Source organism: Cynocephalus volans, chromosome 15, assembly GCF_027409185.1.
Source record: "Cynocephalus volans isolate mCynVol1 chromosome 15, mCynVol1.pri, whole genome shotgun sequence".
Classification (NCBI taxonomy): domain Eukaryota; kingdom Metazoa; phylum Chordata; class Mammalia; order Dermoptera; family Cynocephalidae; genus Cynocephalus; species Cynocephalus volans.
In genome coordinates this window covers 72086777-72107439 of record NC_084474.1, presented here as the reverse complement: position 1 = coordinate 72107439, position 20663 = coordinate 72086777, and the positions used below count along the sequence as shown (strand labels likewise).

At 37.6% G+C, this 20663-nt stretch overlaps 1 protein-coding gene across 1 annotated transcript in view; it reads left to right on the top strand.

Moving 5' to 3' along the window:
• The window catches only part of EXT1 (exostosin glycosyltransferase 1), a 272068-nt gene that overhangs the window by 231130 nt on the left and 20275 nt on the right, over positions 1-20663 (top strand). Inside the window, exons 2-5 of the mRNA XM_063079733.1 lie at positions 6326-6419; positions 7905-8012; positions 12155-12274; positions 19418-19550. Of these exons, the coding sequence (XP_062935803.1) occupies positions 6326-6419; positions 7905-8012; positions 12155-12274; positions 19418-19550 (455 nt within the window). The remainder of the gene's footprint in view (positions 1-6325; positions 6420-7904; positions 8013-12154; positions 12275-19417; positions 19551-20663) is intronic.

The following is a 20663-nucleotide window of genomic DNA, read 5'->3' as shown; positions in this document are numbered from 1 at the left end:
GGTAAAGAGTACAGTTTGTGTGGCACAGCGCCCCACCCTCAGGAAATGTACAATAAGGGGAGGGTATTATTATTATAATTGTTATCATTAGTGGCTGTCATTTTTTTTCACTTGCCTTTATATATTAGCTGCTGAGTGCTTTTTCATGAGAAGGAACCAAGATGGCCATCTACTCCTTTTAAAGTAGGAAGCAAACCTGGTACATATCATATTCATTAATATACACAGGTAGCGATTACCACCTGATCTAAGTTTAAAGTTCTTAACTTTACGTCAGTAGGTGTTAGGGTGGGGATGGGGTGGTGAGTTAGAAATGATATGGGATTATGACCCAGTGTGTTTGGACAGGATGTTTGATTCCAAGGATGCATCTGACTTTCTCTTCTTCCCTGTGAAAGGCAGGTATGACTGCATCCACCCCGCATGGGCAGTGAGGCTTATGTGAGATAATGCGTGTCAGAGTAAGTGCCTCCCACAGGGGCCCCACGCCCCAGCCATGGCACTCTTGCTCCTTCTTTAACACTTAGCTCAAGTTCACTTCCCCTCGTTGATATCCCTGCTTCTCCCTGCCAACTTGTGGCCATTCTCTTCTCTGTATAACCCCCATCTCCACCCCATGCCTCCGTTCTAGCATTTCCCTCGCTGAATAATAATTATGTGATAATGCATCTGTCTTTTCACTGGACAGTGAGCTCCTTGAATGGTGCCTGACACGGGGTAGGCATTCAACTAATGTTTGTTGCATGAATGAAAAAAGCGCAGACGAGGTGCCCAAAGGATGTTATTTTCCTCATCCCAGTGCACTTTATGGAACTACAAAAGTCATAGGTTGTTTTTGTTTTCTTTCTTTCTTTTCTTCGTATGGGATGTGAATCAAACCCGGGTGTAAACAAAGAAGATCGATTACTTACGAGAATGGGGGTTGGAGGGAAGAGATCAGCTGTAGATGTTAAGTTACTTTATAAATAAATACTTGAGACAAACTGTAACAACATCCTGGGGAGACTGGAATAGTGTGAGCACAGAGGTGAGAGGCTGGATCACTTGCTTCTCCCCTGTCCTCTTTGGTTGGCAAAAAGCAGGCTCACGTGGCAAGTGTGCATGCTGCAGAGAGATTGCGGGAACCAGAGGAGGATCGTGTGAGCGCAGAGCACCAGCAATACCCTCGTCTATGGAGCTTTTGATAATAAAGCAAAATCCTTTCAATTAGAAGCTGCTCACCATTGTGATTCACAGCTTCTGTTTTCATTTTCCTTTAAAGGGTCTGTTCTACGTGTCTCTTGGCTCTGTCTTTGGGAATCTGGGTTTTTAAAAAATTGTTACCAGTTTTTTTTTGTTTTTATTCCTCTCATTCTGATATAATTTACTCTAATAACTTGCATAGTGCTTTACTATTTATACCGCAGGTACATGATTTTATTTGATCTTCACAACTTTGAGGCTCGGAGGAGTTAAAATGGTTTGCATGGTTTGAATGGACACAGGAAGTGGTGAAACCAGAACCCCAATTCTTCAACCCAGATTTCTAACTTTAAATTGACTGTGTTTTCCATTATATTCTGTTGCCTCTCTTCAACTCTAATAAGAAGAGCTACCATTTATGGATTGTTTATAATGTGCCCATACTTTAGTTAAAATGTATCATTTAACCTTCCTAGTATAAGTATTATTCCATTTTGCCAACCAGGAAACTAAGACAAATTAAATAACTTTCCCAAGATTACTCAGCTTGTAAAAAGCAAAGTCGGAATTTGAACCCAGGTTTGGGTGCTTCTAAGGCTGCTTAACCACTAAGCCTTTAATTACTAAGCTCTTAACAACCATGCAAGTGGTTCTCAAAATTTAGGGTGCATCATAATTACCTGGAGGGCTTGTTAAAACACGGAATTCTGGGCCTTCCCCAGAGCTTCTGATTCAGCAGGACTGGGTGAGGCTGAGAATTGGCATTTCTACCAAGTTCTCAGGTGGTGCTGATGTTGCTGCTGTTCGTGAGATCACACCCTGTGAACCCCTCTACTATGCTATACAGCACCCCCGTCCTTCCCCAGTTGCACTGAATTGCTGTCAGCAAAAATGTGCTTCATATGGAGGGGAAGGACATCAATTATGCATTATTACATGGTCCATTTTAAATAGGGTATATCCCATACAGTATTCAACACAACGTTAGGGAGAAAATTATGGCCATGGCATTGGTTTCTAGGTTAAATTCAGGGTCATGTCATTTTCATTGCATTTTTCTTTGCAGTCACTTATGAAAACTCTTCTCCCTTTTGTGTCATTATTATCAGCAGAGAACTTAATGCCCATCTGAAAAGGGTAACAAAACCATTTTTTAATTAGAGCTGAAAATTCTCCGAGATTAGTTGTTTCCCTCATCAGTTTACCTGCTTGCTTATGATATCATGTGTTTATCTTTTGCTTTTAAGTAGTGAAGTTGTGTATGATTTTAATGCGATTTACATTTCTCAACTGAAGCAAGGGGAGAATTAGTCCCCTTAAAAAGATTGTCCCCTCACTTGACCTGTCAAGTCTCCTGTCTTTATCCCCTATCCCTAATCAATGGTGACCAATAACTGTTCTCCGTTCCTATAATTATATTATTTCATTAATGCTACAGAAATGGAATAATGTAGGCTTTTTCACTTAGCATAATTTCCTTGAGGTTGTGTGTATCTATAGATGTTTCATTTTATTACTGAGAGGTATTCTAGGCTATGGATATACCACAATTTGTTACATCATTTATGCATCAAAGGACATTTGCATAGTTTTTACTTTGGGGCTGTTACAGATAGAACTGCTGTGAACATTCGTAGACAAGTTTCTGCACAAAAATAAGGTTTTATTTCTCTGGGATACATGCCCAAGAATGGAATGGCTGGGTTGTATGGTAAGTCCATTTTACCTTTGTACAAGCAATATATGAAGGGTCCTAATTTCTCTACACCTTCATGAGCTCTTATTCTCTCTTATCTGTCCTTTTGGCTATACGTAGTGGACGTAAAGTGGTATTTCCTTGTAGTTTTGATTTGCCTGTTCCTAACAACTAATGATGTTGGGTATCTTTTCATGTGCATATTGGCAGTTTGTATATTTTCTTCGGAAAAAAAAAATGTCTATTCAAATACCTAGTTGGTTTTTCAGTTGTATTATTTGTCTTTTTATTGTTGAGTCAGAAGAGTTTTTTTACATATTCTAGATAAAATTTCCTTATCAGATATATAACTTGCAAATATTTTCTCTCTTTCTGTGGGTTCTTTTTCACTTCCTTATTGGGAACTAGGGAGAGGTAGCCCAGTATTCTTGACGGCACTTGCCTGGGGTAGAGCTTCTACAAGACAGAGCTGGTAGAGGAGCAGGTCAAATGCCACACTCTTACAGTTTTTGCCCAGATTTGGTAGATTTTTCTTGAACAATTATTTCTCTATTTGTCATTATGCCCTTAAGACAATTTCCAGAAACTTTAAACAAATGGTTTTATAATTTTTACTAGTTAAATTGTTTTTTTATTGGGGAGAGTGTCCACAGAGTTCTTTATGTGTCATTTTGGAAGGCCGTCCTTCTGTAATTTCCTCTAGTAATGCAAATACCCACAGGAGATTTTATGTGTTAAGTTCTCATCTCACCAGTGCTTTCTAGTTGGCAAGTGGTTCTTTGGTAGATATAGCAACTAGGGAAGGTCTTCTCTGGACTACATCTATAGCAATGGGACAGTGTCTGAGACATAGTTTTTTTTGGAAGAATGACACTAGAAGGTAGATATGGGGGGTGAGAGAGCGTCAACATGGGCTGAGTGAGAGGAGGGTACCAAGCACGTGACCCAACTAGAACCACTGTCTGCTGCACTTTTAGGTAGAACACACTAAAATAAGTAGGCTTACTGTCCATAGAGCCCAAAAGAAAGTCTGGTTCATGGGCTGAGCATACTTATAAATCCGAATGAAAATTATTGTTATGTGTATATAGGTTTGGCATATGTGTTTGTGTCTATGTGAATACACACACATTAGATATATAATTGTATATATGAGCAGAAATCTATATATACACACACTCACACACACGCACACACACACACACGCATGCGCGCACACACACACACACACACACACACACACAATGGTTATAGAAACCTTTGGAGCAGTAGGATATTCCCAAAGGACATTCCTCTTTCTTAGCTAAAAATAATAATGTAAAGAATAATGGAATATTAAAACTGAACTGTTAGTCATCTAGCCCAACTGGCTCATGTTGCAGATGAGGAAACTGAGGGCCAGAAAGCTTATGTATTTTGTTCATAGTCTCACAGCTACCTGCTGAATTCCTGACTGCTGCAAGGGTGCTTTTCCTACATCTCATATTACCTATTATGTGAATGATTATAAGCTTCAATCATGTCAACTTTATTTGCTAGATCAGCAAATAATCCTTCTATACAACCATTTAAAAGTCAGCACCCTAGTATAACTGTCATTTAAATTTTTCTTATAAGTTTTCTGTGCTTTCTCTCCCTCCTCCTATTCCCTGAAGTAAATTCTGCAGCTGGCAACTTTGAAACTTGTAACAATCCAGAACATTAATAGGGCTTTACATTTTAAGCAGCCTAATGATGAGGATGTAGGACCTTCTGTGCTAGTCCCTCAGGGGTTTCTATTCTGGGAGTTTATTAAACCTTGCTGTAGTCTGAAGTGTGTTCAACCTTTCTATATTAAAAAAAAAAAATCAGTTTAAACTTCATACACATATTGGTGTGTGTGCATGTGTGTGTACACATTTCCCTCCATCTATTAGGTAGTGATTCAGACATTGTCAACATTTGAACTTGAAGATACTTGTCAATTATTTTCCCATGTTTGGTGAGGAAAGGTCATTGCCATCATAATTTAATATTTTTTTATTTAGCTAAATTTGAGCCTTCTTAAAAATTCTTTTTTGCTTTGAAGTCTATTTTGTGGTTTAATTAATGCAGTAAGGATTTCTTATTTTACTCTCAATGGAGATAATCTTAATCCATTCACGATGACCTTTTCTTGTGCAAATTAGTTGTACACGCTTGTTTAAGCAAATGGTCCTTTGCATGATGTCTCTTCTTAATGATGGGTTTATAATTGAAAATTGGCTTACTCCCATATGCCTCATTTGTATGAGAATATAAAAATAGATGTGGACTTTAAAAATATAAATGTATATATCAATATCTCCAAAAGAAGAGGGAAGAATCCGGTGCCTGCAGGCTATGATTAAATTAGACTATTAGAGTCAGAAAATGCTGGTGACATATGCTACTGTCAAAGTCACACCTGTCTGCTCAGCATTGGAAGCTCTTGAAAAATGAGAGTGATTTCATCTTGGCTCTGAGAATCGGGGCCTTCACAGGACACAAGCCATCTCTAGTTTCTTAAGTTTTCTTAAACTCATAATGAACTTGAAACTCCGTGTTTAGGAATGTTTTTGTGGTAATCACTCTTAAAGTGACAGTCCTAAACAGAATGAAATGCTTTTTATCTTTCCTAAATTTCAGTGGCATAAAGAGACAGGTGACACTTGTTATAGTTTGTATTTTCTCAAAGTGCTAACACAGTGCAATGCCATTAAATGGTATTTTAGTAAAAGAAACAAACATCTCTTCTATAGCCCAGTTTCCCATACCCCCTATTATTTTGGTTTGTTTTCTTTTCTCGTTAGTCTCTTTCCCCATTTCGTAGGCTAGCTTCTCTCTACCTTACCTCCTCCTATCTCTTTCTCCTGTAAGTCATATCAGCCACTTTTAAACAGGGATATCTGTCTGGGGTAACTTAATGTTCTTGGTTACATGTGGGAACTCCAGCCTGAAGGAGAAAACAAATGTTGTTTTGTGCATGTGATAGAGGTTTCTTGAGTGGTTTTTAAAGCATGTTTTTGGAGGGTGGGAAAAAGAACAGTTTTAGTTGTGCTGAATGGCAGGGTGTTAAAGGAGAAGAAGAAACAGCAGGGATATTTTTTTTTTCTTTTGTAAGCCTTTGAGGGCAACATATTTTATCAAGACACAAAGATCTGATTTTGGAAGTGAAGGCTGGGCATGCCAAATTGTTACCGAGACCATCAGACTTGTCTTTTTATGTATTGTTTGCAAATGAGACCCTAATTGCTTTGTCCAACATGATGGTTCACACTCACTCTCCTTCATGCAATAACCTCCCTCCCTCAAAATGGAAAAGTGAGAGCCTGTGGCTTTCCTGAACTGCTCTGGGTAAATTCATGCATGTGTGCACCTGCCAATGCTCAATTATCCCCCCATTCCTAAGGGGCTTTCCTTTGCTGATTGCTCCTCCTTTTTTTTTAGGTATGATTATCGGGAAATGCTGCACAATGCCACTTTCTGTCTGGTTCCTCGTGGTCGCAGGCTTGGGTCCTTCAGATTCCTGGAGGCTTTGCAGGTAAGAGACCCTGAACCCTCCCCAGCATATAGGGCTGAGGACTGAAGTCAGACTGGGTGGGTTTAACCTCATCACCTCTCCTGGGATGGCTAAACAGAAGTGTGTGGTTTCCCTTGAGGATCTGAAAATTTTCCCAAGAAAATGTGAAGCATATTTGAAAAGTGGGAGGTGGGGGAAAGGATTTACTCACTGCCTTTGGACATGAGAAGTTTAAATGGTTTTGCCACCAGGGAAGGTGGGTTCTTTAGGGACAGGTTTGCTAACAAAAGGCGGACCTGATTGCCAAGCTGACCTGCCAAGCAGACTAGCTGGGCTCTTCAAAGGGGCCTTGCCCTTTCCCTGGAAGCCAATCTCAAGAGCAATGAAAATGGTTTTTGGGTGGTACTCCCCAAAATCAAAATTGTCTCTTCTGTTCCCAACTTGGTGGTCTCTCAGTTCCTCTAAATTCTGAGAGTGATGTCCAGCAGGGTGGTGCTACTCACTTGGCCTGTTGAGATGCCTCCTGCTGAGACAGATGAGTCCACGTTAACTACCTGCAAATTGCAATCAGCCTTCTTTGATTGCAAAGAGGAAGGATGCTCTCAACCTCTCTGGTCCTCCATTCTCATTTTTTTGGTGCTACGTTCTTTCCTCCTCTGTGCTCTGCACCTTGCCTGAATCTGTACTTTTGTTGCACATAGTTGTTCATAATTTCCTGCCTCTACCATCCTAATTGCAAATCATTCTGTCATGTCCTCTGACAGAAGAGCTTCTTTCTCCTGAAAGTTTTTCCTATATGCTCTGTGTGTTCTGTGAAGCATGCCATTGCTAATGTTCTTAAAACCTCCTGGGATGTTGCATGGAGCAACATAAGGTTAGGATTATGAGTTATTTGGAACCAGCTGACAGTTAGATCAGTGTAGATAGGACATCAGTGTGACTATGGTTTGGATCACTCTGCACTGAAGAGAACAAGGTTCTGGTTAAGGTGCTTGCAAAGAAGGGGAAAGGTGACTATCCTGTAATAGTTCAGTCCACAAAATGCTGCATAGGAATACTTGGTCCTATTCTGATCTTTGTTGCTCATGACATTGAGGTAAGCCACTTTACAAGTAGACTTGTGGCAGTTACATTGACAAAACCATTTATATTCAAGGTTGGTTTTATGCTCGGATTTTGTTGGTGAAAGCTTTTGCTACGTCAATAAAACTTCTCCAAGGCCAATTGTCTCCATGAAAGTAAGGCCAGACAAAACACGCACTAGAATAAAAATGCAGTTTAGCATTCTATGGCAAGACTTGCAAATATGAGGATCTAATCTGGATATATACAACCTTCATGTGGCTTTATAACTCATAAAACCTTACTTTCCCTCTGGCCTAAGCAGTCCAGAATCCATGCAGTATAAGAAATGCCAGTAATTGAATTTATACTGATTTCACCCTTGATTGGAAGGGCCCCTGCTGTCGCTTTCCTCACACTCATGAAGTCCCCTTCTTTGCTCAGGCTGCCTGCGTCCCTGTGATGCTCAGCAATGGATGGGAGTTGCCATTCTCTGAAGTGATTAATTGGAACCAAGCTGCCGTCATAGGCGATGAGAGATTGTTATTACAGGTAAGGGAGGGGCTGTGGCCTTCAACAGATCAGCGGATTATTGCTGCCCCCATCCAAACTTTCAAGGAAGATGAATCCAAAAGGTCAACTCTATAAAAGAAATTTTATCAGGAGAAAATTGCCTGTGTCGTGGTGAATATGAAGTCATTTAATATGACATTGTTCACTTCCCAACACAAAGTCTTCCCAGGTGCATGAAATGTATCTGGAAAAAGAGAAGCTGCAGGTAGAGAACATGAGCTTTGATGGTGAGAAGAGGTGGTTCTCTACCCCCGCTCAGTAACCAGAATTTGTAGAATTGATCCCAGAGAGTTTTTCTACTACCCTGCCATTTCATATTCCTTTCCACTGTTTCTGAATTTGCCCTCAGATTAATTTTCAGAAAGAGAGAGGTCTCTAGGGTTGGTTCTTATAATTAGTGTTGTCATTACTCAAATGATCCAGTCTGGGGGCCTGAGCAAGTGTTATCTTTAGAATGTATATTTAAAAGAACAGCCCCTAATAAAAGTTTGAACTGCTCAAGAGCAATCTAGGGAGGGGGGATACAATACTCACAGAGGAATTCAAGGGCAGGAATGGTCATTAAGAATTTTTAAAGCCCTTTGGTGCAATAATGCTTTAGGCTCAACATAAATTTTCATGTATTTTCCTCCTGAAATTAGAGAATATTTTGGTCTTTTTTTTTTCCCATGGCATCGTACACTTTATCTTTGAACCACCAAAAATATTTGTAGAATGATTTTTTTTACATGTCCTTCCCTTTTTTTTTTTTTTTTTTTAAATATCCGTAAAATTGAGTTTTGAACTCTGTTGTTGACTTAGTTCTGTGCTGCTGGCCAAGTCTTTTAGCTGACTGGTGAAGGAATGCAGTGCTCGCTCTAAAATAACAGGTGAAATATCTTGTAACTAAAGGGGCGAGGGGTTAAGCAAACCGAGTTGACCACAGCTCCCAGAACATTCCTTTTGTCTAGTACTCAGGTCTGTGATCTCGGTGGACCCTGAGACCTCAGAAACAAAAGAGGAATATGTGCTGTGGAGTATGGCAGAATCTGTTCACTGATGAGAACTCACTCTGCCCTAAATACAACTTAGTTTCTTAGGTGTTTGCTGAGAAAGGGGTCTGGAGTTTTTGTGAAAGGGCCACATTTATGGCCACGATTCCCCATTATGATTCCTTAAGGAAATTCCTGCAGAAATGCTGAGGAAGAGTTTCCCACACAGAGTTAGTGTATGCCTAAATCATTTACTAGTGAAAGGCCAAAGTGACGTACGTGGTGATTTTCCATGTTGCCTTTTTCCTTCCTTTTATTTATTTTTTTTAACTCATACATACTCATTAAAGGAAATTTGCAAAATAAAAGAAATAAACATTAGCCGTAAGTTATTCCTTTATGTACCAATGCTCCCATGAATTTGATGTGAACAAGTTGAGAGTTCATCTTTGGGATGGAGAGCACTTCAGGATACTAAATTGTGGTTGTCCAGTTTCTACCATTTCACCAAAATTGATAGGTATTGCACTTTCTGAAGCAACTTTTTGCTTGACACTGAAGACTTCATCCCCCCAACCTGCCCACCCAAATTTGCTGGTATTTTTCCCTCTCATATGCAGTTCTTTGCACAGCTGCCTCCATATTGAACAGTGACTGTACTGTCGTTAACATGGCTTTAAAGAGTTGGCACCAAGCCCGAATGTCTGCTCTGGGAAATGTTGTTATGTTACAATTTTTCATTTCCTGTTTTAGAACAGCTCAGATGTTTTTATTTGCATATATTCTTGTCGTCGTGTCACCAAGAGAGCTTAATGTGGCTTTCCTCTATCTATTTTGGTAGATGCCATTAGTTTTGTTATCACACATGACCTTTTATTAAGACTATTGAGTTCTACAACTTCCAAAACAATCCGGCCAAATTAAAATTAATTTATCACTTTCTCATACCTGTTCCTTAGTACAAGCAGATTAATAACTAATAGCCAAATGCCATTAAAACTTCAGAATCTATCTTTTCAATCAATTGGAATTGTCTTTCAGAGCACATTACAGAGTGCTGTCAGACACTTGCATCACAGGTACAAACTGATGGAATACACTGCACTTGATGCAGTAAGATCAAGATGCACCTTTATCAGAAAAGGGGGGTATATTGGCAGGTAAATCTGTGATATCCTTTCCTCCTTTCATAACCACAACAGATCCAATTTTCTGGAGACCACATAGCAATGAGAGCTTTAGGCATTTTACTAATGAACTAGTTCCTCGTGACCATGATAAAACAGTGATGCCAACATGTGTAACTCTTAGAAAATACCATTGACATTTGAAAGAGGGCATGATTATGAAAACTGAGCATGATAATTTCTTTCTAATCTTTCTTTGTCAATCTTATTAGTTTTCTCAGTCACTAAATAAAAATAAATTTTCTTTGACTTATCAAGGATCCAAGATATGAATGGTTTCTCTACCTTCTCCAAGGATATTTTATTTCCATTTGACCTTGAGCTCTGATTTCAGGCTAATGTTTGCCTATCAGTGTTTCTCCTTTACCTGCTGCCTCCATATTTCTTCAGTGTGTGAATCCAGATATACACTCTGAGGCACAGATTTAGTTTTGGTTTTGGATATTGCCAAAGCAAGTGAGCTTTTCCTTCTGTTCTTATTGTGAAGCAGTTGCATTGCTCCTCCTGAGGGGAATCTCTTGAATCAAAAAATGTGTTACCATCTCCTTTCCTTCCAATGGAAACTCAGTTATCATATTAGTCAAATGCCATGGGTATCTTTCCTATTAAAGCAGCTAACAGAGCATTCTTCCTTCAGCCCAGGCTCCCATGTCTGTCTGATTAGTCATGCATTAGGGAGGCAAGCATGCAGAAAGAGGTGAACACAAAAGGGCAGTTGCTAATCACAAGGAATCTCCCCTAAGAGTATAGCTCCATAAATGAGATAGACCTTGAACTATAGGCAAAAATAGGTAGCAAGCCCAGAAAACTTACCAGAAACCTAGGAAGTACATCTCAGAGTCCCAGACCTAGACAAGTTCACATGCAGACATTAAGCAATTGGTCCAATTTTGAAAAGCATCACCCTAATGTCAATAATAATAATAGTAGTAATAATAAGCAATATTAATTAAGCTTACCATGTTTTAGGCACTGTGCTAAGCACTTACATAATCTTCATTACAACCTTATGATGTTAATATTATATCCTCATTTTATAACTAAGGAAATTGAGTATTTAAGAGGTGAAGTAACTTGTCCAAGGAAACACAGCAAGTAAATGACAGAGCCAAGAAACTCACCTTGGTCTGTCTGACTCCTGTGCCCCTGTGCTTAACAATTAAGCCATACTGCTGTTAAAAATAATGGTATCCCTTTGGTGGCTTCAGATGGCATGTTCAATTCAGCTCATATTTCCTGAATAACTACTACATAAAAGCCACTCTTCTAGCCTTAAAATTTGTAGTAGGATGGGCAGAACATAGATTCTTCCTTTAGCATTGTATAGCCTGGTAGAGAGCAGTGATGGCTAAACATATATGATGTTTGAGAGTTCCAGTTGGATTAAAGGCTGGAGCCAAAAAGAGAGTTAGGGAGCAGAAAGTCATAAAGAGTAAGGTAGGAGGTATGTGTACATAGAAATGACTAACCCAGCTTTAGGTTGGATGGGGGAGGCTCATAGACATCCTCTGAAAAGTCCTTTTGTAGATGTTCTGTAGTTTCCAGGGTGGCAGATTTTAGAAGTGCTTGGGATAAAGTCCTCTGGCCTTTTCCCAAGGCCTGGAGCCCCTTCTCTATAAAATTTGGTTGTTTGTGTTTACAGTCAAGGATTTCTGGGACCATGAGAGAAGGAACAGCAATTGTGAGTACAGAAACACCCTAAGTTAACTGATAAGCTTCTACTGAATCTTAGAGGTGGACTGTAACTTTCATGCATTCATTGAGGCTGATTCCCAGCAAGTGCTGTTTGTACCTGACACTTCTGAGGGGCATTTCAAATTAGGGGTTGGTGAGTTTTAGTAGATCTGTGTACTGGAAGTTGAATGCTGTGAACAATAAAAGCCCAACCCAGTTGGGTTGTTTTAATTAAATGCCTCTTTTTGTTTTACAGTTATAATTACTATGTGTTCACCTTGTATTACAGATTCCTTCTACAATCAGGTCTATTCATCAGGATAAAATCCTAGCACTTAGACAGCAGACACAATTCTTGTGGGAGGCTTATTTTTCTTCAGTTGAGAAGATTGTATTAACTACACTAGAGGTAAGTGAGACTGCTTGGCTCTTGGTCTGGAATAACAGTCCTTTATATACTTCTCTCGGCTTTCTGTTTTGGTGTTGGTGATGTGTGATTGGTCAAATGAGGCAAAACCGAATTTTCCGTACTTGACATTGTCAGTTAACCCCCTTATACCTGCTTTATTATACTCAGACAAATACCCCCATTCCTGACAAAGTCCACAGAGGAAAACCAACATGGGGAGAAATTACACTCCTTGATGCAGAGATTGGCTCTGTCTTTCATTATTTCAGGGATATGTGGGTAATGACTGTCTTCCTGTTATTCACACTCAATGATAAAAGGCCACAAAAAAATGATCACATTGTATAATGTTGAATATGCTAATGATTCTGAAAATAAAAATGAATGAATGAATGATTGAATGAATGACATCTCATTTTGAAAAATGGTGCCCATTTAGAAAAAATATAGTGACAAAGTAAGGGAAAATCTTCATTCTAAATATATGAATCTGTTACTGGGCACCATAGTTCAATGACATTGGGGGACAGAAAAATTAATTCTAAAAGCATATGCAACCCAGCTAAACAGCACCAACGTTGGAAGATTGTGTTAAGAGGAAAATCAGGATGGCACCCATTTGGTGAACTGTTCAACTTTATGAAAGCAGAAAACCCTGCAGGGAGATGAGTGCCTGTCCTTAAATTGTTGGATTTTTTTAAAGACAGGAGGAGAAAGGGAAAGGGAAGTGTGGAGATGATTAGAACCTTTGGAAATAGAGCAGATAGCAATGGCCTGAGGCTACACTGAAGTAGCACAGAGAGCTAAGAAAAGATTTAGGAAACTGCACATTCATGAATTACAGGCTTGTGTGGAGGACAGCAGAGATCCTCTGGTGAGGTACAGCACTGAGGTGACTCCGAGGTGTTCACAAAATGAGATGGGGACATTTATGGCCTTACTTTTGGAGTATTTTCCTTGGGAAAGTGATTACTGATTCAAAAGCTAGTGTAATTTGGAGCATACACTGAGAAGTTTGAGTAAAACAAAGGAAACTGAAGTTGCCCTGTTTCATCCATGTCCCTATTCTCTTGCCATCCTGAGTATCACAGTCCGTGCTGGTCATGCCTGGGCTCACCAGGGCACCTACTTACCCTAGCCCAGGCTCCCACTCTCAGCCCGAGGCAAGCTCCTGTCAGTGTCCTCTTTTTCATCTTGGAACTACGTAAGAAGGACTAGTTAGGACCCAGGCTCGTTCACATGAAGGTCCTAATGGCTTCCAAGGACTTCCTTACCACAAGCAAACTTTTCTTATTCCTCCAAAAGCATTTTCCTTGATTGAGTTTGCATTTCTGTTCATAGCAGCAGATTTGAATATTTAATAGATTCAACCCTTTTCTTTTCTTCAATTCCATCTGTCCTCTATCCAAGATCCTTCCAAGGCTTTCCTTAAAGAAAGTTGAATGTTAATTTTTTGTTGTTGGTGGTGGAGTGGAGAGTGCTTTTTATCAAAAAGTACATGTTCATTTTAGAAAATAATGGAAAGTATTTTAAGTATAAAAAAATAATAATCTACCCATACAAAACCACTGTTGACATATATATTCACACAAACACACTAGTATAAATTAGTTTTTTATACGCAAATTTAAAATTTGTTGTAGTTTTTAATTTCAGAAGGTGTCTTTTTATACTTGCATTATAACCTGTCTTTTCTTCTTATTAATATATTGTCAATATTTTCTCATGTTATTAGATATTTTTCTATAGTTATTTTAATGGCTATATAATATTCCATTTATTATATCACTTAATTATCTCAATTAATCCCCAACTTGTGTAAAATTGTTTCTGGTTTTTCATCATTATACATATCATTGAAGCAAATAGCCACAAAGCCAAATCATCCTCAAAGCCTAATTTTTGTACAGATTCAGGATTATTTCCTTAGGATAAATTCTTTGAATTTGAAGTCCTGGTTCAAAGAATATGACAAATACTAAGATTTCTAATATGATTTGTCAGTTTTTCTGCAATAGAACTGAACGAATTTATACTAATAGCAGTTTATATGAGAGGACCTGTTTTGATTATTTTGGGGCTTTTTTCCACTTTCACTAATATTGAACATTATATCTTTAAAAATGAATCATTTTCTTAATTTCTATTTCCTAGAATATTAGTAAAAATGAATATTTTTCATATATTTCTTGTTCAGACAACTCACAAAGAAATAGAAATGGCCATAATATGGTTGTTCCATTTTTTTCTTATTACTTTTTAAGAGTTTATTACATTTAAAAAATTAATGCTTTGACACTCTTGTTGCAAATATTTTCCCCTAATTTGTGGTATGCCTTTCTGTTTTGTTTATTATTGGGCAGTCTTTTCTTTTGCAGCTTTTCCATTTGCTATTGTTTCAAAAGGACTTTTTGACTCATAATTTTATGTACATATGTACCTGTACTTATATTTTTCTAATACTTTTATGATTTTTACCTTCAGCCATTTAACCATTTAGTCCAGTTTGCTTTTACATATGATCTGTGTTGAAAATCTTACCTTTTTTTAAAAAAAATTGTTTTCTACTTGTCTCAATACATTCTTAAATTATACTTTTCATTGGTGTTTTCACCTGCCACTTTTATGCATCTTTGGGTTGTTTCTGGCCTTTTTATTCTGTCCTATTAGTTGTTTACCTCTAATGCACCCAGAACACATGTTTTAATATTTTTCACCCTAACATGCTATCCTCTGGTGAACCTCTGTTTACTTAACCAATCTGCTATTGTATGCTATTGATGTTGTTTCTAATTTTTTTTTATAGATAACTGTCTTTATCCAAGCAATGACTTTCTACATCTATATTAGACTACATCTCTATTTCTTTAGTATGGAATCCCCAAAGTGAGATTACTGAGCCAAAGAGTCTAGGCATTTTGAAGGCTCATAATTTTGCTAAATTACCCTTCAGGAAAGTTGGATCAACGTAGACTTTCACAAGCTGTCTGGGGCAGACCCTCCCTTGCTGTACTCTTGTCAGCTTAAGGATCATAATTAAAACACACATATATACAACTTTGCTAATTTGCCAGATGAAAGATGGTATCTCATTAATTACATTTCTTCTGAGTATGGTTTATTGCATGGATCTGGTTTCTCGCCTATTAAGTTAACAGTGCTCAATTATCCTGTAATAACAGTTGGATGTGTTATGTTCATCAGAATAGGATCTTAAGCTATCTTCATCTCTGAGCGTAGAAAGGCCTTCTTCCCCTTGAATTTAAGCCATGCAATTCTTTAGCAACACAGTTGTTTTTTAAGACACTGTAAACCATATACTTCATTCAAATTTATAGCAACTGTCAAATCTCTTTATACAGTTCCGAGATTGGATTGTAACAATTTGACCTCTCTACTAAATTGCATGAGAGATACTATTCAGTTTCCTAGCTTAATTCAAAACTCAGATTACCCCAGAATTCAACATAAACAGAAAAGCAGAGAAAATAACACAAAGTGCCATGCACATATGCAAATTAACAAAGTCAATGTATTTATAAGAACACTTTAAGTATCACATGTTAACAATGCCCACTTGGGCATTTAGAATTTAAATGAGGTAAGTCATTTGGTCACTGCTAATGCTCCTAAGATATGAAGTGAATTCAGAGTTACCCCTAGACAATATAGACTTGAGGATCCTTTGCTTTGGATGTTCCCTACTCAGACTCTAGTGCTCTGGGTCCTTGTTCCTTGCTTGCTGTATTCTAAGCTATGGGTATTGGATTGCTGGGTCTTTGGATATTATGAGCCCTTGAGTTGTAAATAAGTAGTGCTTAGACAATTGAAAACAGGATGTCTCATCTTCTCTCCAGTGTCAGGGTCAAGGTAGTACATTACATTGTGCAGCACACTGCCATACTTGGGATTCTGTCAGTTTTTCCAGTCTGATTGAAATTTCCTAATGCTGCATCTTGAAAGAGGTATTTCATTTGTGCTAGGCTCTTTGGAGCTGTTTTTGCTTTGTTTTGTTTTTTGTTTTCTGGGTTTTGGCTTTTTTTTTTTTTTTTTGGTACGAATTGAGAAGTAACAGTAGTGACAATGATAAGATACTGCAAAGACAGTATTCCTTCATGGATTCCATTATTTGTTAGAACATTGCACAATAACTTGGCACAAAGGATTGAACCATAAGAGCTCAGTCAGAATCAAGCTGAGTCAAGGAAAAGTGCATGAGATTGTAATCATACATGAAAACAGCCAATGGAAGCTTGGAAGGCACATATTTAGTGGAGTTTTATGAATGAAGTATGCTTTATTTTCCTCTTTAGTTATCTAACCATGTGCATTCAAACCATGGTATTGCTGATGCTGTTATACAGTGATATTTTAAAATCAGTGAAATAATGGAAATAGGAGATTGCTTTAGCTTGGAGTGAGGTGGCATATGGTGGCACTGTGTGTGTTAGGCAACATTGCTTTGGTCAAAAGACCAAGTTGGGGCCACATGGAATGACTGTAACCTGTAACCAGTAGTAGTCCATTATTTTTAAAAACAGATGACACATAAAAAAAAAAAAAAAAAGACTGTCAGAGTATGCCATTTGGGACCATAGCAAAAAATCTTGTATATTTTGTGTGTCTATGTTTGTGTGTATGTGTGTATTGATTTTCTTTATAGCCAAAGAAGCATCCAACCTCTAAATGTGATATCTTTTTCCACAGCAATAAAGAGTAAACATTAAGTGCCATGAAAGAATTCTGGGAGCTGTTCAGAGTAGCTGTAGGGAGAATTGGACATTAGGAGAGAGAAAATAGATTTTTCTATTTGGTTAAATGAGATCCATATTCTTTCAAACTTTTGACAAGGCACACCGATATAAAGAATTTAAAGAAAGACACTTGGCAATATGTACAAACAGTCTTGAAAGTGTTCATACCAGTTGACAAGGTCCTAAAGAATCCACTTAAATTTGGGGAAATTGTATTCATAAATATGTTCATTGTGGTGCATGGAAAAATTGCCCTATTATTGGTCACTTAGGATAAGTAAACCATGACTACTATTAATAATATGGAAAAATAGCTATAATATATCTATTCTATTATAGCTATGTAAAAATGGAAAAACTTGTGCCTAAAAAATGGATACAGGAATGAGATTTCAAAAATCAAGTCTTAAGTATAAAAATTGGAGCAGCTATTCTGAAATTCTGAGAGATGGTTATAATTAACATGATATATTATTGTTTTATTACTAATGAGGAAAGTGATACATAAAAGTGGCAAATTTAACTTGCTTGAACCAGGTTAAATCCAACATTTGCTATTGCTCTCATACCTGTGCTGGAATCTGTCAAGATCCATTTGAAGACAATATAAGATGCTTATTGCTATTTCAGAAAAGAACTATATCTTATTATCATATCCTTGAATTTTGAAAGATAACAATGTTGTGATACTGAACCAAAAAGATAGTCTATGATAATGAGAAACATACCACCCAGAGACCTGAAGTAAATGATGACACAGTGTGTGACTTCTCTGAGTTCCATGTCGTTTGCATGTAAGGTTGGATTTACAATTCTGTCTATTGTTTGTTTATTCTGTGTCCAAACTTATTTAAATGACCACATGCTGAAAGGTACATAAATTTGGGAAGCCAAAAAAAGGGAGAATCTAAATGAAAAACCATAAAGGGAAATAAATAGACAGTAGATTTGGAAAGTCCAAATATAAAAAACTGTAATAAATGTTGTACAAAGTGAAATTGCTAGCCATGTAAAAACCCTTCACAACCATGATAATTTTCTCATAATTAATGCCTAGACAGCAGCATTTTAACCTATCCCTGTTGTAGTACAAAGGTTTTAGCTAGGTACCTAAAATCTCCAACACATTAGAAAACTCCACCCAGCTATATAAAGTCAGCAATTTTGATTTGGGTGAAAGATAAAAATGCAGAAATCATTGAACTAAGATACTTAAATTCTTCTAAATTTCCTCCTTGCTTCTTTCATTCTCTCTCATTAGGAAAGTAAACATGGTAAGGTTTGCAAAGATAAATGTAGCTCACTTTATTACTTGTCTGGTCACTATGTGAGATGAGATGAGGATGTTAATAACCTTAGCAAATAATAAAACTCCATTTAAAATGGTCTGTACTTAAAATCACATTGCGATTAATGGGGACCTGGAAAATGGTGATTTAGGTCTTAAATCTCTTAAGACTTGTGGTAGGCTTTTTCTTTTTTTTTAAGTACAAGAAAATTGCTGAAAACATGAAATTCTGTATGAAGTTAATTATTTGCCAAATCATATCTTAATGAGTGGATGGTATAATTATAAGTGTTTGAAAGTCAGAGAGAGAAAGCTATAAAGTGGACTAATCACATTCAACTGACAAATGATTCAGGATGGGAGAATATTTGACTCTAAATGTAGAATTTAATGATCTGCAAGGTCCCAAAGTCCAAAGAAACTAATGAACTAGCTTGGCTATTATTAGTCTTCATATGCCATATGCTCTTGTCCTATTATGTAGGATGTTTTGAGCGATTGTTAACTCACTGCTTCTTGAGATGAAATATAGAAAAACTTCAGCTAACCAGTACCCAAAGTCCTGCGAGTGACTTTCAAAGGAAAACAAAATATGACAAGCAAATAAATTTACCTCCTGAATTAAAAGAGCAGATCAAAATCTCAACAGCTCTAGAATGTGTCATGTCTTTGGTATGCTTTCAGTTCAGTCTCCACATGTTCTACATTGACGTCTCTGTGCACTGAGAACAGATCTTCCTGATATGGATCTGGAACTGCTGCAGGATGCTCAACTATCCAGGAAAGACTAACAGTTCCAAACAGTCTATTTTGAAAATAGCATGGACTCATTATTATAGAAAGACAAGATAGAATTTATGATTAAACTAAGTTTAATTAGGAACTTTGATTAGCCATTATTTATCTCTGTCTTCTACTCTTTTTCATTGCTCTGTCACTCTGTCTTGCAGACATTTTTCACTAGAGAATTGGGGTGTTGGGGAGTAAGGGAGGTAGAGTCACTACTTTGAGTGCCATTATCCCTCGAATTTGAATTGAGTGTGATTCTTACCAGATATCATCAGGGTCTCATCCTCACAATGTGCTGTTTTTGTTTTCTAGATTATTCAGGACAGAATATTCAAGCACATATCACGTAACAGTTTAATATGGAACAAACATCCTGGAGGATTGTTCGTATTACCACAGTATTCATCTTATCTGGGAGATTTTCCTTACTACTATGCTAATTTAGGTAAGTGAATTCCTTCTAGGGAGCTGCCCTTGTCTACCCCCAAGATGTCCAGAACTGCAGCCCCTTGATTCTTCTATTTCTATAGTGGACAGTCTTCCTGATAGCCTACATTGGAGATTGCTTTCTAGACCCCTGTTGTAAATGACGTGTCAAGTTCCAGAATTATAAATCCAGTAGAGTATTGCAAAATGAAAAAAATCTCCTTTCTTATCTGTGCAGCTTCACTTTATATTTAGTGGAGTTATTTCTTTTTGTGAAATAGGGTCCCCAAGTTATGGATCATTTTGAATAAGACAATGGGTTAGCTATGATTTTAAGTCTCGCCATATATAAAATGGAGTTAGAAGTGTTCTCCCTAATTGTTTTTCACCATCCCAACATGTCTATCCCATCCTAAAAAACAGGGGGTGGGGGGGATGGAAATAACTAAGAATATATGATATAACAAGGACAAATTTATTCATTCTTTCAACATTTATTATGCTCCTCTTATATGCTGTGCTAATGCACTGCTAGGTGCTAGAAATAAAAAGTTGAATAAGATATAATCCCTGCTCTCCAGTAGCTTTTAATCTAATCACAATGGGGGAAAAAGAATGGACAGGTGTATTAGTCCATTTCTGTTGCTTATAACAAAATACTTGAAACTGGGTGATTTATAAGAAAACAAAATTTATTGCTTACATTTTTGGACGCTAGGAAGTCCAAAATCTAGGGAACATATCTGGTGAAGGTCTTGGTGGAGGCAACACTGACAGCAGAGTATCACATTGCAAAAATAGTGGAGCAGAGAGCACAAGAGAGAAAGACAGACTCTCTTCTCTCTTTTAAAGCCCTCAGAACCATGACCCTGACCACCATTTTTAATCCATTCACTACTGCATGGTCCTACAATCTAATCACCTCTTCAAGGCTCCACCTTTCAATTACCATATAGGATTTCCCACCCTCCTAACAGTCACAGTGGGGACTGAGTTTCTAATACATAAAACTTGGGGGACACAATTCAAGCTTCAGTGAGTTTTGGGGGGACATAATTCAATCCACTACAACAGGGATGAAGCTCTACAAAAGGCTACTGTTATTGCCTTAGATATTTATGTATTTGGAGCC